Here is a 24726-nt window from a genome sequence, read left to right as displayed (position 1 = left end):
TGTGAGGAGGCCACAGAGAATCGCAGGTATCTCCTGAAATTGGGCCTGATGTGGATGTGAAAGTAGGCATCTTTGATGTCCAGGGTGGCCATGAACCCCTGAAGTATGATCAGAGGGAAACGTGTTTTCAAGGTGAGCATCCAAAAGGTGGACACTTGCAGGAAGAGACTTAGGTGGGAAAGATCTAGGATCGGTCTTCCAGGGCCCACTTTTCCTTGTGATTAGGAATGGTTTGGAATAAAAACCCCTTTCCCTTTTCTGTTGGGAGGAACAGGTTGAATAGCATCTTGTGCAAGAAGGCTGTCCAGAACTGGTTGAAAAAGAGGTAACTGCTCTTTGGGTGGCTGAGGAATACCTCTCCAAAATGGAGTAGTGATCCAGGTCAAAAATAGTCTTTTTCTATTATGGATAGGGACCTACTTGTCTGTAGTGATGTTTTTCCACACAGGGAGACAGTGAGAGAGCCTTAATGACAGGGGATGGAGTTCGGGGGAGTTTTTCAAGAGTGGCAGGTAGTTACAGACTACCTGCCCTGTCTTGAAATTGAGGCTTCTGAGTGGACGTCTGTACAGGCCTGGAGGGAGTAGCTTGCTTCCTGACAGCTTCCCTGGGCCTAGAAAGAGGGGGTAAGAGTGGAATGCTTCCTAATAAACTGAGTTTTTGAAGGGTAATTCCTATGGAACTTGGGAATAGGAGACACAATTAGGTGCTTAAGGTCCTGTAGCTCCTTCCTGTTTTGTTGCAGAGTTTTGAATTAGTCTGCTACTTTAGCCCCAAATAGAGCTTTGTTGGCTAAAAGTGCATTTAAAAGTTGGGTCTGGATGTCATCTGGTAGGGGCTGTAACCTTAGCCAGGAATACCTTCTAAGGAGAGAAGGTGATGCAACTACCTTGCTGAGGCTTCTGCAGCATCACAGCTGCACTTAATGGAGTGTCTATTGACCTGAGAGGTTAAGGAAATAAGGCTAAACAGTTCAGCTTTGGCAGGAGAGTCTGGAATATCACAAAATTGTTGGCTTTTTCCAAAAGATCTAGGGCATACATGGACATGTGGTTTTGGTAATTTATTTATTTGTGGAAGATGTGCAGACCTTTTTCCTCAAGGTGTTCCATGGCCTTGCTATCTTTGTCAGTAGGCAGGAGGGAAGAGGATGGAAGTAGTTTGGAAGCCTTGTTCACTGAAACAGAGACAGTGCTAAGGTCAGCAGCAGGGCACTTTATCAAAAATTTGGCACCCTCAGCTACTTTGTAAAATCTGTCAGGTCTGCGGGGTGCAGGAGGCTGACAGGGTTAAAACATGCTGCACTGAATGCATCAAGAAAGGCTGGCAGTACGGGGGCATAGCTGAAAGGGCAGGGAAGTCCATCTGAAGGAGTTTGTGGTATATTTTCTGAACTTCTGTCATCTCAGAGCAGTCCCATTTGAAGTGCTCCCTCATTTTAGCAATGGTCTCCACAAAGGTGAGATCCTCAGCTGGGGAGCCTGCTTCAGCAGATTCTTCCTCAGGGGAGGCATAGCCAAGAGGGAGGGTAATTGTGAGACATAGGACTCATTACAGGAGGAGCCAGTGGGGAGAGTAAGGGGAGCAGTAGGCTTTAAGGTCATGAAGGCACTGAATAAACTCTGTGAAAAGGCCTGCCAGTCAGGCTGGTTTCTGTCAGGTGAGAAGTATGTTTTCTCTTTTCCTTCTTTTTTAGAGAAGGCCTAGCAGGTGTCTGGGTCAAGGTAGGCCTGGTGTAGCTTAGTAGCACGGTAGGGGAGGGATCCGTCTGGGCAGCCGGTGCAAGCCGAGGTTCCCCCTCACCACTGGAAGCGGATGACTGAGGGGCCTCTGAAAACGTGCCTTCTGCACGGGGTTCTGCGGCTTCCACATCAGCACCTGCTGTACCCATATCGGTGAGTTCCTCCAGGCCGTTGGGTGGCGGAGGCAAAGCTACAACTTCAGGCTTAGAAGTTTTGGCCTTTTTCTTGGGCGGCTCGATGGACTGACTGGAAGCCCCTCCATACCCAAGGCTAATCGCTTTAATCACTGATTCTCAAGATATATGTTCAACGCATGCAATCTGCTATGCAGGAGTTTTGGGACAAAGGCCTGGCAGATGGTGCAGGCCTTATGGTCATGCATAGACCCTAGACAAGAGAGGCAGAGCTCATGGGCATCTTTATTGGGAATTTGACTGCCGCACTTACCCTTCCTGGATGATAGGAACCCACAAAAGCTTGCAGTGACCCAAAAACAAAATGTCCCCAATGGGGTACTTATGTTACTATTCTTAATCCAACGGCCAGTACAGCAAGAACAGTTGACATTCGACTGGCAGCAGAGAGGTTCTGAGGTCTGGTGCATGCAGATGTCACTTTTATGCCCCATGTACCTCTAGCCACATCAGACGTCCCATGTATCTAGCAGTGACTGAAAGCTTTGAATACCGGGTAGCAAGAGGAGGAAACCCAAGAGCACAGAATACTGCAACATGGGAACAGAAGGACATCTAGCATGAGCAAAACAGCCATCCAGCCCAAAAGCCAGAAAATAAGCCTTGCTGAGGGACAAGTGTGGCGATGAACCTCTGAAGCTGCATAATGCAGGGACAACATTCTGTACTGCAGGAGTTTGGCTATTCATGATTTTGTGAACAGGTGGCATCTGATAAACTCCACCTTCTGCACGGGTGTTAGCTAACTCTTGGAAAGACTGATAGTAATTCCTAACTGTGGAGCATGATGGAACAAGTCGTCCCTGCATTGAACTAGTAGATCCTTGGCTGGTGCAGTAAGGAGCCAATAATCCAAATACGGGAACAAATGAAACACTTGCAGCCTGATATATGTTGCTAACACTGCCATGCAGTGAACGTCCTGGGGGCTGTGGTGAAACCAAAGGACAATCCCCTAGATTAAACAAGACTGGCTTCTAACCAGAAACAGAGAAATCTCCTGGACTGCTTTGCTATTTTGATACGATAGTATGCATCATAGAGATCTATGGAGCACTCCCAGTCATCCTTCCTCAAAAGGGGTAGAATGGACTGTAGCATGACTATCTGGAATTCAGTCCTTTTCATAAACTGACTGAGAAGGCTTAGGTCCAAGATAGGCCTAGAGTCCTCTGCTTTCTTTGGAAGTAAAAAGAACATTGAACAGACTCCAGATCCTGACTGGTCTCGGGCGACCTACTGGATGACACTTTCTAGCAGCTGTAAATTCCAGCTGACTGGGTGATACATCAGAAACTTTATTTTTCTGAGAAGGGAAAACAAAGGAAATAATGTAGCCTCTGGTGATGATCTTCTATACCCATTAATCCTGAGTAATGGCCTGCCAGGCTTAAGGATGCAGGGATAAGTGCCCCCCCCCCACTGCCTCCAGTGTGCACCAACTGTTCAGTAACGCTGGTAGCAATTTTTAGTGAAAGGGTTGCAAAACCCCTGATTTTGCAGTCCACCTCTGGGGAGAAATCCGTTACATGTCCTCTGCCGGGGGGGGGGGGGGGGCTGTCCATGGAAGCGTCCTGGCCAAAACCCTGAGATTTTCTGAATTAAAGCTTTCCCTCCTTCTGGTTTCAGGAGAGGGTCTTTTTTGGGGTGGAAAAGTGTATTCTGACTGTAGATATGGTCTTGCCTTCCTGCTTGCTCTGGAGGCGTTAATGAAAGATTTCTTGAAGCCTTTAGCAAAGTCACATAGACACATCCAGACATGCCAACAAACAGCAATACAGGTGCCTGCTGCCCTGGCTATACTGGCTATATCATCAGAGTGAAATAAAAACAGTGGGTCAACGCTTTTGCCTCATGCATTCAAAAGGACTTCATCAGAACCAATACTGCTGGATTCTAAGAGGCTTTCTTGGAAAGATGCATATGTCGAATGACCAGTCACATGCAATTACATGACCAGTGAAGTAAAAATATTTTTGAAGGGTCAACAAAAATAAACATACTTATGAACTAATGACACAGGAAGGTTCTGACTACAGTTCTCATTTGGGGCTAGAAGGTGCTAACTCTAGGCTTACAAGGTGATAAAATTAATTTACATTTGGATAGTGGTAAATGTTCCAATGGACTTGACCCTTCAGAGTTCCCCCCTTCAGCCCATAGATTGTAGTGACTAGTGAACAAGGGCCATCTCCTCTCACAACCCTCAAACATACTACTATCTCCCCATACAACCTGATGGGTCTAAGAAGGGGAAGAGGGAGTGATAAATTCAGCTCCAACTTTACTCGCCTCTCCCCCTCAACCTTCCCTCAGGAAATATCAAATATAACTCCCTGACTACCACTAGGGAACAGGTCCTTAATGCTGTCTCAAAGACCAAGAACACTACATCAGTGAGGCCAGACAATATCCCAGGATGCCTTCTAAATAGCATGAAACATGACCTATCGGGGCCTCTGAAATTACTATTTAACTGTAGCCTCCAAACAGGCTTCGTGCCTCATGAGTGGAGAAAGGCAACAGTCATCCCTCTGCACAAATGTGGGCCATCTACAGACCCTGGAAACTACAGACCCATAAGTCTCACAAGTCTTGTATGTAAAGCCATGGAAAGAATCATCATGGAGATGATCAACAGGGATACATAAACCTCCATACAGGTCTATATTGTATCATCGAACACTTAAAAAAGTAAACGATGAATAATCGAACCCATGCAAGTGAAAGCTTACAATCTCAAAAGCTCAGAACAGATTTTTTCCCCAAGGGGAAAAAACTCGCTGTTCCAAAAAAAAAAAAAAAGAGAAAACAAAATTTAAATAATACATAAAGTGGGGAGCTTTGTCCCCCCACACCCCCCTACTTAAATATACCAACTCTGAGATTGCACTATAGTGCCACAAACGGCAAAGTAATGGAAGCGGCCAAGCAAATTCTTTCCCTGGGAAAGAATTTGCTTAAAAGTCGGTTCGCTATTTTGCATTTTTGTGGTTTTAAGTTCGACCAAGAGACATTCGATATAATGCATCTTCAATCATCTAATAGGAACCCTCCAGTTTATGAAACCAACCCAGTTTGGTTTCATAAAGGGGAGATCATGCCTGCTCAACCTGGTGGACTTATTTGAGAAAGTCACCAAAGCAATGGATGAGTGCAAAATCGTTCACACTGCCTACCTTGACCTGGCCAAGGCATTTGACACAATACCCCACTCGGGCATTGTTGACAAACTCAGGAGGTTATGTACAAACCCCTATGTCACCCAGTGGATAGCCAACTGGCTCACAGACAGGACCCAGGAAGTTAGAATTGGGGAGTCCACCTTTACAAAGAGGCCAGTCACAAATGAGTCCCTTAGGGATCAGTCCTTGGAGAGAGGCAGGTGGTAATGCTTGGTAAAAGTGTGATCAGATGCCCAGGTGGTAGCCTCCAGGATGCCCCTGGTGGGGACTCCTCTGAGGAAAGCTGCAGAGGTGGAGGCTGCTCTGGTGGGGTGTGTCCTGATCCCCTTGGGGGGAGGCCTTCCATGCTGTTTGTAGCAGAAATGGATGCATTGTGCTATCCATTTGGAAATGGGTCGTATGGAGATGGCTTTGCCTTCTGCCCCGTAGCAAAGCTAACCAGCAGTTGATCAGACTTTCTGAAAAATTTAGTCCTGTCTAGATAGAATCTGAGCGGTCTGTGCACATCCAGAGAGTGCAGAATCCTTTGCCCCTTGTTCTGGGGATTAGGAAAAAAAGCTGGGCAAATGAATGGATAGGTTGAGAGCCACACTGGACACCACCTTGGGCATGAATAATGGATTAGTTCTGAGGCATACCCTGTCTGCATGGAAGATGATGAAGGGCTCCACAGCCATGAGTGCTTGCAGCTCAGAGGCACTTCTGGCTAAAGTGATGGCCAGAAGGAATGCGGTCTTCCAGGAGAGAAATTTTAGCTCTGCAGAAGAAGCTGGTTCAAAAGGGGGGGGGGTGAGTCTTTCCAATACAAAGTTAAGGTCCCAGGCTGGTGTTGGTTCCCTTCTGGGTGGCCTCAAGTTGCTAGCCCCTCTTAGGAACTGTACGATCAAATGGTGTGAGAAAAGGGGCTGCTCAGTGGGAAAAATGAGCAGAAATGGCAGCGGCATTAATTTTTATAGAGGAGAAAGAGGCCACTGTGTAGTAACTCAGCTAAGTAATCCAGGATGCGAGGGAGGGAAGGCTGTGCCATATTGGCTTCTTAGCCTGGATCCAGGTGCAGAACCTTTTCCATTTATCAGCATTAGACGTTCTGGTCCTACGGCATTTGGCCTCACAGATAACATCCAGAACCTGTTTACTGAGGTTGGCATATTGGTTTGGGGTTAGGGAATAAGCCAAGCTGCCAAATTGGGTGTCTGCAATTAGGGATGCATGAATTCCCCTTTCTTCTGGGTCAGGAGGTTTGGAATCTGAGGAAGATGCCATGGAGGCAGCAGGAACAGGCTGCGCAGCAAGGGGTACCAGTACTGCTGGGGCCAGTCTGGAGCTATAAGAATGGTCCTTGGTTTTCCCTTCCTTATAATGAGCAGCACCCTGGGGATGAGAGGTAGTGGAGGAAAGGCACAGACCGATAGATCGACCCAAGTGAAGGACAAGGCATCCAGTTTCCAAGCCATGCAGTGATGCTCCGTGGTGCAGAATTTGCTGAGCTGATGGCTGGTGTGGGGGGCAAAGAGGTAGACCTTCGGGGTTCACCATTTTCAAGTTATTATAGGGTGAAAGTACTTCTGTTGAGCTGCCACTCGTGTGGGTCCAGAAGATTTCTGCTTAATTGGTCTGCCAGAGAGTTGAAAGAGCCTGGTAGGAATTGTGCTAACAGGTGTAGTTGCATGACAGAAGCTATGTGCCAAAGGGTCATGGCCAGCTTGCATAGAGGGTAAGAGTGAGTCCCTCCCTGCTTGTTGATGTACCACATCACAGTGGCGTTGTCTGTTTTGATCAGGAGAACTCCTGGAGAGAGAAGGGGCTTGAAAGCTATCAAGGCGTGCTGCACAGCCATCATCTCTTTTTGATTGATGTGCAGAGGGATTTGCTGTGGGCTCCATTGGCCCAGTATGCACCTGCTGTCCAGTTGTGCACCCCAAGCATAGTCTGATGCATCTGTGGTGAGGGTCTGGGTGGTGGGGGTGGGGAGAAAGGCAGTCCATTGTTGTGGGAGCATGCTGTTGTCCACCAAAGAAAATCTTTTCTGAGGCAAGGAATTATAGGTAGAAGAGATTCCAGGTCTTGAGAGTGCTGACACCAAAGGCTCTTTAGGTACCACTAAAGTTTCCTCATATGCAGTCTGGTATATGGAATGAGTAGTAAGCACGATGCCATGAACCCCAGAGGTTGCAGGACCTTCCCTGCAGATAGTTGGGGCCTGGTGGCTAGTTAAGAGAAGTAGCCTGTGAGGAAAATTTGTTTTTCTGGTGTAAGACATGCCATCTGGGATGCTGTGTCCAGACTTGCTCCCAGGAAGATTATCCTTTGGGTGGGCACCTGTTTGGATTTCTTTTTGATTGTGCACCCTAGGGAGGTTAGTAGGGTCTTTACAAAGGCAAGGTGCTTGAGCAGTTTTTCCTGGCTGTCTGCCTGAATAAGGCAGTCATCTAAGTATGGGGAGTAGATAAGCTAAAGGGAAGCACAGAGAAATGAAAGTGTTGAGATCCTGCCCTGAAGCAGAGATATTTCCTGCATGATTTCCTGATAGGAATGTGGAGGTAGGCCTCTTTTAGATCTAGCGTGGCTAGCCAAGCGTTCTTGGACAGCATGGATAGCAGTGGCTGGAGGGTGAGCATTATGAATTTGGGGATAACCAGGAAGGTGTTTATAATGGATAGATCGAGTATGGGGTGCCAGGTGCCCTCTTTTCTGGGTACCAGAAAGAGCCTGGAGTAGAAACCTTGGCCTATCTGTTCTGCAGGAACATGCTCGATTGCCCTCATAGAGAGCAGGGAAAGAACTTGCTATTTGGCCTCTGCCCACTAGTTTGGGGGAAGATCTGGGAACCTTTTTGGGGTTGGTAGAGTGTGACCTAGTCATGGGACTACCAAAACATCATCTAATTTCTGGGGGATTGGCTCCACCGCACCAGGTTCCTTCCATGCCCACTAAGAAAATGGGACTATTAGTTTGTTAGCAGGTGGAGCCACCAAAGAGACAAAAGAGACAGAAGAGTTGGACCCAAATGCCTTCAGGAACACAGACTCCTCAGGAAAGGGAGCCGATGGGGACCAACCCCATCTCTGCTTTATTAATTCCAGAATGTTTCCAAAGGAGATGTTCTCTCAAAGGGATCATTGGGAACACTCTTCCCTTACTGAAATCTGTGTCTTCAGTGACTGACTCAGGTGAAGAGTCCACATGTTTGTTCTGACAAGTCCATTTCCTTGGAACCTCCCCTTTGTAGGCTTCATGGACAGACTCAAAATTGAAGGGGATCTCATCTGATGAGAATCCCAGAGGCTGAAAGAGGCTAACTGCCCCTGTCAATCAGGATGGGCGGATCCACAAGACGTTAAGACAAAGACAAGTGTGACAGAAACAACTCCTATCTTGACCTGGACAGAACCTTCTTGAATGCCTTGAAAGCAGAAGATGAAATCATGGCATGGGAGCACCCATCCAATTCAGAGAGAGACAGAATACAGTGCCCTTGGCAGCAACCCAGCTCCAAGGCTGGAAATGGTGCCAGGCTGTCAACGGCAATGACAGGAAGGGATGGATCGAAGGACTTATGAGTCGTCCCTGAGCCTTGGCTCTGGTGCTTCGGTTGTGAGACTCAACCTGAACTAAAGAAGCTGGAGTAGAGAGTAAGGGAAACTGTGAAAAAAGGCTATAGTCTCAAAATGGTGGTGCTGTACCAGACTTCAGATCCAACAACTGGACCAGAACAATAGAAACCAGTGAAAGGGCAGTCAGGGGGTCGTACCCACGGCCCCCAATGGAGTTGGCACTGGGATGACCCCCAATTGAAACTGTCTCTGAAGGAATCTCTGCATCATCCTGTTGACGTCAGCTTCCAAAAGTCTCCTCAATGAATGGAAGGACCTGAAGAATGAAGCTGCCAATGAAGCCTTGGACTCGCTGGCTCCAGTGAGAAATGGGGGGGCAGTGATTAGATCCGACAAGGCCCCAGATTCAAATCCCTTGGTGTCTTTGGTACTGGGCTGGAAAGCTCCAATGGATCTGGTGGCCTTTTCCTGGATATTTCTGATCTTTCTCTGGTTCTTTTTCTCTGCTACATCCCATATACTTTTCTCTCTCCTTCTCTTTTTCATTTTCTTTTTGCGTCTTTATTTTCTCAACTTTCTTTGTTGCAGGAGAAGAAAAGTACAGTTGTGTACACTTACCATAAATGTAGATGTTCGAGTGTATTCACTGTTGCAGTCATCACATTTTTGTTATCCCTGTCAGGGTAGCCCTCAGTCGGCCCAAATACCAGAAGCTTAGTATTTCTGCATCGGTTGCTGTTGCTTCAGGACTGATGTCAGGTCGTCAGCAGTATAAAGTAAGGCAGCCGACGCCATTACATCAGTTTTTCTTGCCCTGTCAGGAGCCCCCAAGAGGGAGCTAGGATATGGTGGAAGAACCCCACCAGTAGAAAGTAAATAACAAAAAGTTCCTTGTAAGGGGAGAGAGAGAGAGAGAGAGAGAGAGAGAGGGGAATGGAGGGAGGGAAACCAGGACTGCAACAGTGAATACACTCGAACATCTACATTTATGGCAAGTGTACACAGCTGTACTATGTTCTTCATGTTTCACTGTTGCAGTCATCACATTTGGGTTGATTCCCAAAGCTGCAGAAAAGGGTGGAGGCAGTCAAGAGGATTGTGAGCTGGCTAGGATGCCCTGCAAGACTGCAGTGGCAAAGCCTGCCCAGGATTTGGAGAAGATAGGCAGGTGGTAATGCTTGGTGAAGGTATGAACAGATGTCCATGCTGCAGCCTCCAGGATGTCCCTGGTGGGGATCCCTCTGAGGAAAGCTGTAGAGGTGAAGGTTGTTCTGGTAGTGTGTGTCCTGACACCCTTAGGGGGGAGGTTTCCAGTGTGGCTTGTGGCAGAAATGGATGCAGTGTGCCATCCATTTGGAAATGGTTTGTTTGGACATGGCTTTGCCTTCTGCTCCTGCAGCAAAGCTGACTAACAACTGATCAGTGTCTTTCTAAATGATTTAGTTCTGTTTAGATAGAATCTGAGCTGTCTGTGCACATCTAGAGAGTGCAGTATCCTTTCCCCCTTGTTTTGTGGGTTAGGGAAAAAGGTGGGCAAATGAATGGATTGGTTGAGAACCACAATGGACACCACTTTTGGCACGAAGGATGGGTTAGTCCTGAGGGAGACCCTGTCAGCATGGAAATGGTGAAGGGCTCTACAGCCACTAGTGCTTGTAGCTCAGATACTCTTCTTGCTGAAGGGATGGCCAGAAGCAAGGCTATCTTCCATGAGAGAAACTTTAACTCTGTTGAAGCTGCTGGTTCAAAGGAGGGCAGGGTGAGCTTTTCCAACACAAAGTTTAGGTCCCAAGCTGGGGTAGGTGCTCTTCTGGGTGGCCTCAAATTGCTAGCCCCTCTTAGGAACTGTTTGATCAGAGGGTGTGAGAAAAGATGTTGCTCACTGCTGAAATGAGCCGAGATAGCAGAGGCATGAATTTTAATAGAGGAAAGGATATATCACGGTGTAGTAGGCCAGCTAGGTAATCCAGGAAGAGAGGTAAGGAGGGCTGTGCCATATCGGCTCCCTTAGCCTGGATCCAGGTGCAGAACTTTTTCCATTTATCAGCATAAGACTTTCTAGTGCTAGGGCATCTGGCCTCATGTATAACATCTAGAACTGGTTTACTGAGAATGGCAGCTTGTACAGTGGTCAGGGAATAAGCCAGGCTGCCAGATTGAGGGTCTGCAACTGGGGATGACTGAATTCTCCTTCCCTCTGGGTCAGCAGTGCTGGGATCTGAGGGAAATGCCATAGTTGCAGAGGTGACAGGCTGCGCAGCAGTGGGTACCAGTGATGCCATGGCCAGTCTGGGGCAATCAGGATTGTCCTCGGTTTTTCCTCCCTTATTTTGAGCAGTACCCTGGTAATGAGAGGTAGTGGAGGAAATGTATAGACCGAGAGGTTGACCCACTGGAAGGATAGACAATCCACTTTCCAGACCCTGCAGTGAGGCTCCCTGGTGCAAAACTTGCTGAGCTGATGGTTGGAGTGGGAAGTAAAGAGGTTGACCTTCGGGGTGCCCCATTTCTGAGTTATAAGGGTGAAGGTTCTTTGGTCTAGCTGCCACTCGTGTGGGTCCAGAAGATTTCTGCTCAGGTTGTCTGCCAGGGAGTTTAGAGATACTGGCAGGAATTGTGCTAACAGGTGTAGTTGCATGGCTGAGGCTGTGTGCCAGAGGGTTATGATGAGCCTGCACAGAGGGTAGGAGCAAGTCCCTCCTTGCTTGTTGATATACCACATCACAGTGGTGTTGTCTGTTTTGATCAGTAGAGCCCCTGGGGAGAGAAGGGGTCTGAAAGCTGTCAATGCGTCCTGGACAACTAACATCTCTTTTTGGTTGATGTGCAGATGTATTTGATATGGGCTCCATTGGCCCTGTATGCACCTGCTGTCCAGGTATGCACCCCAGGCATAGTTTGACGAGTTTGTGGTGAGAGTCTCGGTGGCGTGGAGTTGTGAGAAGGGTAGTCCCTTGTTGTGGTAGCATGCTGCTGCCCACCAAAGAAAATCTTTCCTCAGACAAGGTATCATTGGTATAAGAGTTTCCAGGGCTTGAGAGTGTTGACACCAAAGGCTTTTTAGGTACCACTGAAGCTTCCTCATATGCAGTCTGGCATATGGAATGAGTAGAATGCAAGAAGCCATGAACCCAGAGTGTGCAGGATTTTCCTTGCGGATAACTGGGGTCTGGTGGCTAGTTGAGAGAAATAGGCTGTCAGATAAGTCTGCTTTTCTGGTGTAAGGAATGCTATTTGGGATGCTGTGTCCAGGCTTGCTCCCAGGAATATAATTTTTTGGGTGTAGTTTGGATTTCTTTTCATTGATAGTGTACCCTAGGGAGGTCAGTAGGTCCTTTACAAAGGCCAGGTGCTTGAGCAGCTTTTCCTGACTGTCTGCCTGAATTAGTCAGTTGTCTAAGTATGGGTAAATTTGAATATTTCTTTGCCTGCAAAAAGCAATGGCGGGAGCCAGACATTTTGTGAGAACTCTGGGAGCAGTAGATAAGCCAAAGGGAAGTGCAGACAACTGAACGTGCAGTGATCCTGCCCTGAAACGTAGATATTTCCTGCATGATTCCCTGATTGGGAAGTGTAGGTAGGCCTCTTAGATCTAGGGTGGCTAGCCAAGCATCCCTGGAGAGCATAGGTAGTAGTTGCTCGAGGGTGAGCATTCTGAATGTTGGTATCACCAGGAAGGTGGATATAATGGATAGATTGAGTAAGGGGTGGCAGGTGCCCTCTTTTCTAGGTAACAAGAAGAGCCTGGAGTAGAAAACTTGGACTATCTGTTCTGCAGGAACATGCTCAACTGCCCTCATAGACAGCAGGGAAAGGACTTGCTTTTTGGCCTCTGCCCACTGGTTTAGGGGAAGATCTGGGAACCCCTTTGGGGTTGGTAGAGTGTGGAAAGAAAATCTGTATCCCTGGGACACTATGTTGAGGACCCAGCAGTCATTGGTAATGGTGGCCCAGGTGCTTGCATGGAAGGAGAGTTTTTCTCCCAGGGGCAAGTGCAGGTGGGCAGTGGGAGAGGGTGGAAGTGTAGAGTCATTGTGAGTTCTTACCATGAGGGGGTGGCTTTGCACTCCCTGGTTTAGAAGTGGAGGTTCTCCATTCCCTGTGGCTGTTGTCTGGGGGGTATTCTTCCCCGGGGTCTGGGCTGAACTGATCTGGAGGAGCAGTAAAGGACCAGTGCTTGGAGGGGCAATGCCTACTGAACATGGGTGGCTGAACCTGCAGGAAATCGTAAACTGTCTGCATAGATTTAGCTTTTTCTTCCATCTTTTTTAAGACCTCCTCTGCCTTGGTGCCAAATAACTTTTCTTTGTGCAAGGGTGCATCCAGTAGTTCAGATCTGACATGGTCTGGCAAGGGCTGTTCCTTAAGCCAAGCATGCCTTCTAAGGAGAGAACCGGTGACTGCTGCCCTGCAAGATGATTCTAGGGCATCAAAACCACAGTGTACGGTGTGCTTAGTTACTTGATTTGCAGAATGCATTAACTCTTGTAACTCTTTTCTGCACAAGCAGGAAAATATATTTTTTGTTTGAGGAGTTCCATGGTATGCTGCTAAAATTTTAGCATATGGAACTGACAATTTTGTGCTCTAATAGCAAGAGTAGCAGAGGTGTAAACAATTTTACCGCATCTGACTAATGCTCGGGAATCCCTATCTGAGGGTGTGGGATTCTTAGCAGAAGTTGCTTTAATTCCTTTAGGCCCTTGGGAGATAACCTCATGGTCAGCAGTAGGAATTTTGAAAAGAAATTTGTGAGAGTCAGGGACTCTGTAATATCTGTCAGTTTCCTGGGAGCAGGAGGGAGGGTGCCAGGAGTCAAACTAGATTCCATGAAAACATCATCCACAACATCCAGGACAGGAGGAATGGCCAGGGTCTGTGTTGTGGAAGATCTAAGAATTCCCTGAGTCTCTTTTTAGACTGAGGGTAGTCCTGACATTCCCTTTGGAAATGCTCCCTTAAAGTATGAAGGGTTTCCCCAAAAGAAAAATCCTCGGTTGGAGAGGCTGAAGGAATGGATTCTTCTGCATCAGAATTCTCATAAGCAGAGAGGGGTTGCAGGTCTTCATATTCAGAGGCATCAGAGTCATTGGACTCCTGTTCACATAAAACTACTAGGGACAAATCTCTTTTTCTTTTGGAAGGGGTAGCTTGGCTACCTCTGATCAGCATTATAAGGTCTTCTGCCATTTTAAGCATTTGAGACCGAGGCAAAGAAGCGGGTGCCTGAGATGGAGTCATCGGTTTCTTGGGTGTGGCTCATGCTGAAGAAGTTACATTGATAATGGAAAACGCGGTGAACAAGTTAAGCGTTTCTCGTTGCTATTGTGGTTTTAATACTTTTTGTAATAAAGTCATGTTCGAGTGGTTCGTGGCTTCAGGTGCTTCATTCATACTACTTTTCTACAACAGTCCTTTAATTATCACAGTAAAGTTAATCAGAGGAGTATCCAGTGCTAGTCCCAGGTTATCGGATTCTTTTGCCTAACACAGTAAACCAAGGAACTCTTACTGGTTTATTTGTGAATAAGATGGTTCAAGCTGTAAAGTGCTGGATTAAAGGCTTGCTGTTCAACTAATCATTTAATTACTTTTACTTCCATTTTTTGTTTGTACAACTAAATGTTCAGTTGCACGCCTACATATTTTACCTGCGTTTCTGCACCATTACATCTCTGAATTCACATTGTTTTGACGATGTTCTAATTTGTTCCAGAGTGTGCTTGAAAAATGTCGAAGTATGGAATCTACTTGCCAGAATACCATATCACCAAACTTACTATTCTATGTAAGTTCATTTACTGTTCTATGTATATACATGTATTATTTTTTTCGGATTAACTGCCATATTACTAATCCATGTATGTATGTACATTTGTTTTGCAACTCTTAAATAACTGCCTTCTCATTCCCAAAAATGAAACATTTCTCTCCCCAGGCCTCAGCTGAAAATGTGACGTGTCCAGTAGGACTTTCCCAGTAAACAAAAGTTATAAACAAATAAATGATTAAATAAAAACTGAAATAACTATATCCATCTGACAGACAAGATGGGTTGAGAATGAAAAAGACAAGAACTCCTATACCTTTAAAATGTCACTGTCATATGTATACTCCATGACTGGTGAGATTCTCTGTTCAAAGATGTGGGTCAGCATCGAACGATAAGCCTTTCCATGGATGTTTGCCAGAGTGTGATGAAGAACCTCATGAAGTTCAGACTCCTCCATCTGTGCTGGGGGCAAAAGATCACTCTTCAGCAATTCCATTGCTGTCGGGCGCTGAGTGGGGTCATGGTTTAAAAGCCATAAAACAATTTGCTTCTATGTAAGAAAAAAAAAAGAATCCTTTAAAGATATTTAATTTAGACACATTAAAACAGAGACTTTCCTATAAATCTACATTGCCTTTTTCCACTGCTGTAACTAGTTGCTCAGCTAATAAGGAGAATGAATATTTCTCTCAGCACATCTAATCCTAACCAAGCTGAAGTCCCTGCAGTGTCACTAGCCCATGGCCTGTAGGAATCACTTCAGTGTTTCCACGGAACAAACTATGCCCTACAGATGCTCCTCTTCTGTTCAAAGAATTCTGGAAGCACAATGTCAGAGTTCTTGTACCACAGTCAGGACATAGCCCTAAGCTAATTTCCTTTGCTAGTCCCAGTTGAATCACCAGAACCTAGACCCTAACTCCATTTGAGTCCCCACATTGCTAACATGACATCATCAGTGTAACATGGGTAGCCATACAATGATCTTTGTCTACATATGTTGTGATTTATTTTACACCTGTGAGGAAACCATTCATATCTGTATGGTATTCAAAAGGTGCACAATAACCTCATACAGCCCCCCCCCCCTTTAAGACCCACTGTATCAGCGACAGTGAATAAAACTGAACCTTTGGCCATTTATATTGACAGACAGGTGAATGTGTGCTATGGGTGTGTCTGGAAGCACTTTGAAGGATTCTAGGCCCTTTCTGGAGGAATTAAGGTCCACAAAGTTGTAGGATGATGTGATAATGGTTACCATAGACATCAAGAATCTATGCACGGTCATTACCAAAACAACATAGGCAGAATACTTTAGGTAAGCCCTGTTATTTTCCAAGTAGATGGATGGGGTGACACTGACAGTTTGTCAGAAGATGGAAAGGGTTTTGACTTTTTCCTTGAGAGGGAATTGTTCCATAAAACTAGGGGTGAGGCAATGAGGCACCCCATTATATGCCAACTTTGTGTTATGTTGGTAGAAATATTTCATCAAGAACAGCAAATTTTTTTTTGTCCAAGACAATCACATAATTAGGTTTCTGGATGACATTTTTGTGTTATGGAAAGGCTCATTAAATGAGTTAATGGGGTTTCTTGTTTAAATTAGACTAAAACACATTTGAATTGCATGTGCAGTTGGTTCCCTGATTATATTTTTTTGGATGTCACTGTGTATAAAGTCAATCAAAACCAGCATTTCAATCAAACAATTTTAGGAAGTCTCTGTACTCCAATTCTCTAATACACTATGACAGTAACCACCCATGATGGTTAAAGCAAAATATAACCAAAGGACATATGGTGAGACTTACCAGATCAGTGTACAATGAAGTACAACTTAGAAAGAAAATGGAAAAACAAGAAGTTATGTACTCACCATAACATTCGATGTATGTAGTCCATCTCGCTTAACATTCTTACCCGTGGGTTCGGAGCCGAATGTCGGCTCCGACTCGGCCATACTTTAGCTCGAAGTCTTTCAATTGGCTGGGCTAAGATGGTATTCCATGCTGCACTGCTCTCTATCCCCACCAGATCTAGTTTGCTGCGAGCACCAGCACTCACTGTCCATGCATAACACCACCTAAGGAAGGAAGAACAAACCAAGAATGAAGGGAACTCTGAAACCAGGCCTAACCTCCAGATCCTCCAGGACAGGGGAAGGTGGGGGGTAAGTAAGAATGTGAGGCGAGATGGAATACATACATCGAACGTTATGGTGAGTGCATAACTTCTTGATGTTATGTAGTCCAATCTCGCCTACATTCTTACCCATGGGACAGCGTCCCCAGCACCTAAATCCTGGGAAGCTCAGTGGAAAATACTCTTGAGCACTGTGGAACCAAAGGAAGACCTGCCTCTAGATACCACATCTAACTTGTAATGAGTAACAAAGGTGTGAGGAGTTGGCCAGGTAGCCGCAGCACAAATATCATCCATAGACAATCTGGCCCGAAAAGCTGTAGATGTAGATACAGACCAGGTAGAGTGGGCCTTCACTCAGAACGATAAATCTCTTCCCCCTGAAGTATAAATGAAAGAAATACAACTGGAAATCCACCTAGACAACCTGACTTTGGAAACAGGAGACCCAATTCTGTTTTTCGAAAATGAAACAAACTGATCAGATTTTCTGAGGTCCTTCGTTCTGTGCAAATAAAATCGTAATTGCCTGTGCACATCCAACTGATGAAATTTTAATTCAGCCTTGTTCGAGAACTGAGGGAAAACCACTGGTAATTCAATGGATTGGTTAAGGTCACTAACTGACGCTACTTTGGGAAGAAAGGAAGGATTCGGTCTGAGAGAAACCCTGTCCTTATGAAAAATCAAATAAAGTGGTTTAATTGATAAAGCTTGAAGCTCTGAAACACGTCTGGCTGACGTGATGGCTACCAAAAAGACAGTCTTCCAAGTTAAGAATTTCAAATCACAAGTGGCTGCAGGCTCAAAGAGGGGTGAAGTAAGACCCTGTAGAAGAAAGTTTATGTCCCAAGGCATAAGAGGTTCAGAGACAGGAGGACGAAGCAACAAAGTGCCTTTCAAGAAAGCCTTACAAAGTCTATGTACCATAAGACCAGGTCCATCTGCGATGTGAAAGGTAGACATCGCCACTAACTGGACTTTAATGGTTGCGGCAGCTGATCCCTGGTTGAAAAGCATAGAAAGGAACTTCAATACTGACGAGACTGGAGCTGTGTAAGGGTCAATCTGTTTGGCATGAGCCCAGATGGAAAATCTCTTCCATTTGCTGTAATAAATCATCCTTGTCGAAGGCTTATAAGAGGAAAATAGAATATAAACCACCTCCGTCGAAAAATGGTGATGCCTAACTAATGACGGAAGTGGAGTAGCCAAGCTGTCGGGTCCGAAGAGAGGGATGGAGCTGCCCTGACATGTGAGTCAGTAAGTCTGGTTGTGGGTCCAGAATCCAAGGAGCGTCCATGAGATAGGGATGGAGAAAGGGGAACCAAATTTGACGAGGCCAGTGTGGAGCAATCAGAATCATTTTGCTTCCCAAGGATTGTGCTTTCTGAATAACCTTTGACAGCAAAGGGACCGGAGGGAAGGCATATAGTAGACCGAAAGGCCAACCGTGGACTACAGCGTCCCTGGGTGACTCCCCCTGAGGGGGAATAAAGGTGAAGTAGCTGCTGCATTTGGCAGTGAGGGGGCTGGCAAAAAGGTCGCAGCAAGGCTGACCCCACCTGCGGAAAATCCGCTCCCAACTTGACAGTTCAGGGACCACTCGTGAGGCATCAGAATAGCTCTGCTTAGCCTGTCTGCGATCACACTGGACTTCCCCGGAATGTGCGTTGCTACCAGAAAACGTTGGGAAGACACTGCCCACTGCCACACTCGCATGGCCTCTCTGCAAAGGGGGTACGACTTGGTTCCTCCCTGTTTGTTCAGATTCCATACCACCGACATACTGCCTGAGTGGATTGCAATAGTCCCGAGAGGAAGAAAGCTCTGACATGCTTGCACCACTAGTAGTACTGCTCTCATCTCCAGGAACTTGATATGCAGGTGCATCTCGTGCTCTTGCCACGTGGCTTGGACTGTCCTGCCTAGATAATGCCCCCCCCCAATCTGTGAGGCATCCGTGGTCACTGTGGCAACTGGAGGCGAAGGAACGAAGGGCTTTCCCGCATTGATGTTGTTGGTGTGAAGTCACCAACTGAGATCCTGTTTGCACCTGTCTGTGAGTAGAATAGGGTGAGAAAGTGGAAGATGTTGAAGAGACCACTGGGCGAAGAGTAGCCATTGAAGGAGCCTCATATGTAACCTTGCCAGGGGAACTAACATAATATTAGCAGCCATCATCCCCAACAACTGAAGGACCAATCTTGCCTTCACTCCTCTCAGAGGGAGCAAGGCGTAAATCTGTTGTTGTAAGACTCATTCTTTCCTGTGGAAGAAATGCCTGCATGAGGACGGTGTCTAATTCGGCACCTATAAATGTGACATGCTGCAAGGGCAACAAGGCAGATTTTTCCCGGTTCAAGGTGATACCCAACTGTTGACATAGGTTGATAGTAGCATCTCTGGTCTGAAGTAGCAGATGCCTGGTGGTGGCAGTAAGGAGCCAGTCGTCCAGGTATGGAAACACTTGGAATCCCTGACGTCTCAAGTGAGCAGTCACCACTGCCATGCATTTGGTAAACACCCTGGGGGCTGTGGTGAGACCAAAGGGCAGAAATCGAAACTGAAAGTGACTGGCTCCTATCCGGATGCGTAGGTGACTTCTGGATGCTCTGTCCATCTTTATGTGGTAGTAAGCATCCTTGAGGTCGAGGGAGCACATCCACACTTCTTTTCCCAACAATGGGAGAATAGATTGCAATGTGACCATTCAGAACTTGGACATTTGCACATAGGTGTTCAATTGGCTGAGATCCAAAATGGGTCTCAGGTCCCCTGTCCTTTTCGTCACCAAAAAGAATCTGGAGTAAGTCCCTAATCCAATCTGGTCTGAGGGGACATGTTGGATGGCTCTTTTTTCTAGCAACTTTGAAAGCTCTGAAGCTGCGGAATCCCTTTGACAGGGTGGGACATCTGTGATTTTCTTGATTGGAGGGGGAGTTAATGAGAAGGGAATGACATATCCTCCGGAAATTATTCATAGAACCCATTGGTCCTGGCTGATACCTTGCCAGGCCTCCGGGTATAGTGAGATTCGACCCCCGACTGGCTCCAGAAACGAACAGTCGGGCCTCCCATCAGGAGTGGCGGTAGGGAGAACCCCGAAAGGAATCAAGGTCTCCTGAGTTAGGAGGGCCTCCTCTGCCCCTAGGGTGGCATCTACCCGAATAACCACCCCCTCCCCTGCCTCTGGAGGGGGGGGCTCATCTTGTGCATCAAGAAAAAACCTCTGCGATTTCTTGAACCACATCTTTCCACCCCTCTAGGCCTTGGGATAAGGCCTAGACAGAAGGGAAAAACGGACTCCTACGGCAGACAGAGTTTTTCCCTCTTGCTCGCACCTAGTGAAAGTATCTTTCACCTTGGTTCCGAACAAAGAATCATCATCAAACGGGGCATCGGTGAATGTAGACTTGAAGGCCTCCGTGAAATGACAAAGGCACATCCAGACATGTCTCCTAAGGGCGACTCCTGAACTTACTGCCCTACTCGCTCCCTCAGCTGCATGAGAGATCAGCCTCATGGAGGAGTTTGCAAGAGAATTGAGGGCAGACATCTGAGCATTGACCTTCTGAGCCACCGCCTCAGAAACGTTACCCGTTACAGTATCTCCAAGCTCCTTTAGGAGATTTCTCTAGAGCCGTGTAAAGTGTGATAAGTAATTCAGTAACCGCAAAGTAAAGGCCGCTGAAGAAAACGTATGCTTCCCGTACCAGTCCATAGTCCTAGACTCCTTGTTAGGGGGATGGACGGTGGAAGAAGTCTCAGCTAATTCCTTCTTGGTGCCTGCTGCCACCACCATGGCATCCACTGAGACTCCCTTGGATAGAAATACCTTATCAGGAGGAGCAGACAAAAATTTATTGGGTCTCCTGGGGACTGGTTCCACAGATTCAGGGGTTTCCCACACCCTTCGACAAACCAGATCCAGAAGCTCGTCGAAGGGCGGAGACACCCAGGAGGCGGAGGGCTGAGCACCAAAGGCCTTCAGGAACACCGACTCCTCTTCGGAGGGGGCTTTGGATGGCCAGTCTCCTCTTTGCTTCACAATCTCTAGGATGTCAGAGAAAGAAACATCCTCAGAGGATGACTTAGGGGACCCCTCCGATTTCTCGAGGTCAGTGTCTGACGTGAGAGACTCATCTTAGGAATCTATGTGCTTCCTCTTGCACATTCTCTTTCTGGGTGGCTCCTCAGGCAAAAACTCTGAGGGGCCATCAGAAATATGGGCACCACTCATGGGAGTACCCTGAGGCCTTGGGGCCCCGCTGCCAAGAGATAGAGGGCGATCAGAGACCTGCACAGGTGCTGTAGGGGACAGAGTGACTGAACCGTATGATGCCACTGACGACCTGGCCAGCGAGCTCCGCATGGCCTCAAAAGCTGGTCCTTTCAGGTCCGAAGATCGACCAGCCTCCGAAGCAGAGACAGGAGTCAGGCTTCCCTGCGCCGAAGCACCGAGAGGGAGACTAGGAGCCGAGAGATGTCCCGAAGCCTCTCCCTCGGGTCCGACCGAGGAATCCTGAGTCCTGAACCCCGTGGACGGAGCCGACTGGGTCGGAGCTGACGTCGGAACCGATAAGCCAGGAGGGGCTGTCAGAACCAACCTAGGGACATCACATGGAGCCGAGCACTCCGTCTCCGAAAGCTGAGATGCGCTCAGAGGAGGAAGTATTGATGTAGGTAGAGGGACCGGCTCCGGAGCCGAAAACAATTTTGCCAGTACCGGTGACTGAAGAAGTCTCTGCACCACTTTATCGACGTCCACATCCGATAAGGTCCTGGAGGATTTGGAGGATAGGGAAGGAGATCGAGACCTCCTCTCTGAAGGTGACCTGCAAGAAGGAGATACCGGCCTAATGCTAGGCGACCGGCTCCGAACAGACTCTAAGAAAATCGGAGCCGAAGCAGGTTCCATAGACACTGACACTTCCTGCGGCCCCGAGGACAATGGAGCCGAGGATGTCATTGAAGATTTTGCTATATTCTCCAGTGGCTCCGATGATACTGATGGAGCCGGGGATCGCTTTTTAGCCTTGGAAGATTTAGCTTTTGATGGAGAAGACTTAAAGCTGGAAGCACTCTCCAAACCCTCCTCAAAGGAGGGTTTCAGAAGTCCCTTCAAAATCAACTTGTTCTTCCTTTCCTGAAGAACACACGGGCTAAAAGCATGACAAAAACTACACGATTCCTGGAGGTGAATCGCTCCCAGACAGTACACACAAACTGAGTGTCCGTCAGTGATGGACATCTTATAACTACACTTGGTACACTTCTTAAAGCCCGTGGGCTTATGCTCCTTAGTATCTTTAGACATAGTTACCACAAACACAGAGTAACTAACTCAACAACTAGACCAATGGTCAAACAGCCACAAGCATGGGAACAGAACAAATAAACAGTACACCACAAAGACCTCTAACTAAAATGGTCCTAGACACAAGTACAAGGGGGAAGACTAATTCCGCTAATTTAAACGGTTTTAGCCCAAGGGAAAAAGTTAGCACACAAGGAAAGCAAGGGGACAGACTAGGTCCTCTAAGTGAAACGGGCCTAGCCCGTTGGAAACAGCTAGTGGGATACCAGAAGAACATGCTATAAGCAAAAAATAACTTTTCGACAACACAATTCAAGAAACGCACACAAATAGCTATGAAAATAGCTTTTTTGCAAAACACTTCTCTGCTATAAAGAAGAAAGGGTACTTAGCCACAGCCAAGAATGAGACCACGTCTGAGCTACACGAGCGGCAAACGAGATCTGGGGATAGAGAGCAGTGCAGCATGGGATACCATCTTAGCCCAGCCAATTGAAAGACTTTGAGCTAAAATATGGCCGAGTCGGAGCCAACATTCGGCTCCGAACCCACGGGTAAGAATGTAGGCGAGATTGGACTACATAACATCTAATGTTTAAGTTTCTAGCTAGAAATTATCCTAAGAAACTGAAAGAATAGGTATCAAGTGAAATATGTGAAAAATGATGGACTCTTTTTCCTCCTATTTTGTGCAAACCTATGAAAAATAGATTAACCTGGATAGTACGTAATTTTACTAATTCCTTGACACTTAAGTGTTCTAATGACAGTGAGTCTGTAAAAGGGATAGTTTAAAAGACCAAGCATTGTTTAATGGTGAAACCGAATGTCAGTAGTAACGTAGGTGAGGGTCCCTCATTTACTTTTAGAAAACATAGTATGATTAAGCAGGTTTTGGAAAAAAAAATTGAGTACTGTGGGTAAGTGGTGGTAAACAGTGAATGATGAAAAGACAGGGGAGATGCAAACAAAATACACTTATATAGGAGGGCCCATATAGCACACTGACGGACTACCAAAGGAGTATGCCCATATAGCAGGGAGGACTCCCCAAGGAGTATGACCATATATCATGTTGGTGGACTACACAAGGACTACACCCACCTAGCATATTGGTGGATTACCCTAGGACTACGACCATCTAGCATGTTGGTGGACTACCCATGGAATACGCCCATATAGCACATTGGCAGACTACCTAAGGACTAATGGTGTGTACAGAAATTATGATTCTACTACATCAGGCATGGTTTATGTGGCAAAAAAACAATCTTGTGAGGCGTTCGATGTTGGAAAAACTAAGACATATCCAAACACTGGGTGTATCAGCACACATACGCCATTAAGAAAGGTGATTAAAAAAATCATTCTGCAGGTACTCAGAGTTGTTCCAGTTTAAGAGGTTTTTTATTTTTCATCCTAGAAAAGGTCCCAATTAACCTGAGAAGGAGAAATTAGGAATGCAAGACTGAAAATAGGGAACTGGTGTGGCAGTTAAAACACAGTACAACCCTGTAAATTATAAATAATAATTTTATCAAATGCCTGTACATTAAGATTTACAGCTCTAAAGTGTTTTTAGCGTACATGTTTTTTGTATACTGTGATCACATGATCGTTAGTATTTTTTTACAAGTGGGACTTTACTTGGGTTTTGTATTCTGATGAAGTCCTGTTTGAAAGGTTGGGAGGAAAGTGGTAAATAAAGTGATTTTCTAACTCTCTGCTGGTGTTGTATTCAAACTTAGCAGATTTTGTTTTTCTACACTTAACAACATGCTACTTATGGGATTACAACTGTAGCAACTTCCAAATGACTATCCTGTTACTGGAGTTATTTGTCTTCAAAACATTAATTAGTTGCTAGGGGTGCCTTTTGTGCAGAGTCTGCCTGTCCTCCCTGTGTTTTCCACAAAGGAAGGGCCACAACTGACCCTGGTAACTATCGCCCCATAAACCTGACTAGCCTGGTCTGCAAGGATATGGACTGCATCATCATGGAACTCATTAACAAAGAAATTGGGAACCTCCAAACACTTGACCCGACCCAGTTCGGCTTTAAGATTAGATCATGCCTACTAAACCTGGTTGACTTCTTCGAAACAGTCACCAAGGACATAGAAGAAGGAAAGGTGGTTCACACAGCCTACCTTGACCTTGCCAAGGCTTTTGACACCATTCCCCACTCGGGTATTACAGAATGACTCATCAGCCTGAACATAAACCCCTACGTCACGAGATGGGTTGCCAACTGGCTTACAGACAGAACTCACATGGAAAGAATAGCAGGCTCCAGGTCAGACTCTAAATCAGTCACAAGTGGTGTCCTGCAAGGCTCAGTCCTGGGACCCCTACTGTTTGGCATATACTTCTCAGAAGTACAAGCAAACACAGGAGGACTACGGCTAACCAAGTTCGCCGATGATTGCAAACTGGGAGCCATAATTGACTCTCCGGCTGACATGGACATCCTTCAAAAGAGCCTTACTGAGACAGACACCTGGTATCAAAGTCATGGCCTCAAGCTAAATGCCAAAAAATGCATAGTCATCCCATTTGGGAAAAACAAAACACCCACAAATTACCACATAGGTGGCAGCCCCCTTAATACAGAAGAGGTAATAAGAGATCTGGGGACCCAGGTCGATAGTAATCTCTCCTTTGACAATCATATTGCCAAAGTAGTTAGGAAATCCTTCTATGTGGCCCATCTAATTACTAAAGGGTTCGCATCTAGAAATAAAGAGGTTATAGTGCCCCTCTACTCGTCACTCATTAGACCCATCATAGAGTACAATTTGGGATGTACC

General features: G+C 46.4%; 1 protein-coding gene across 3 annotated transcripts in view; it reads right to left on the bottom strand.

Annotated features, from left to right (window-relative positions):
* Positions 1-24726, bottom strand: part of EIF2AK4 (eukaryotic translation initiation factor 2 alpha kinase 4) — a 3701979-nt gene that overhangs the window by 1804947 nt on the left and 1872306 nt on the right. For all 3 annotated transcript variants that reach the window (XM_044073832.1, XM_044073831.1, XM_044073833.1), the window contains one exon: positions 14762-14998. In XM_044073832.1, the coding sequence (XP_043929767.1) occupies positions 14762-14998 (237 nt within the window). The remainder of the gene's footprint in view (positions 1-14761; positions 14999-24726) is intronic.

Source organism: Protopterus annectens, chromosome 6.part0 (genome assembly GCF_019279795.1).
Source record: "Protopterus annectens isolate FY-2018-M chromosome 6.part0, PAN1.0, whole genome shotgun sequence".
Classification (NCBI taxonomy): domain Eukaryota; kingdom Metazoa; phylum Chordata; order Ceratodontiformes; family Protopteridae; genus Protopterus; species Protopterus annectens.
The sequence above is the reverse complement of the archived record's forward strand: the minus strand, read 5'-3'. Positions and strand labels throughout refer to the sequence as shown.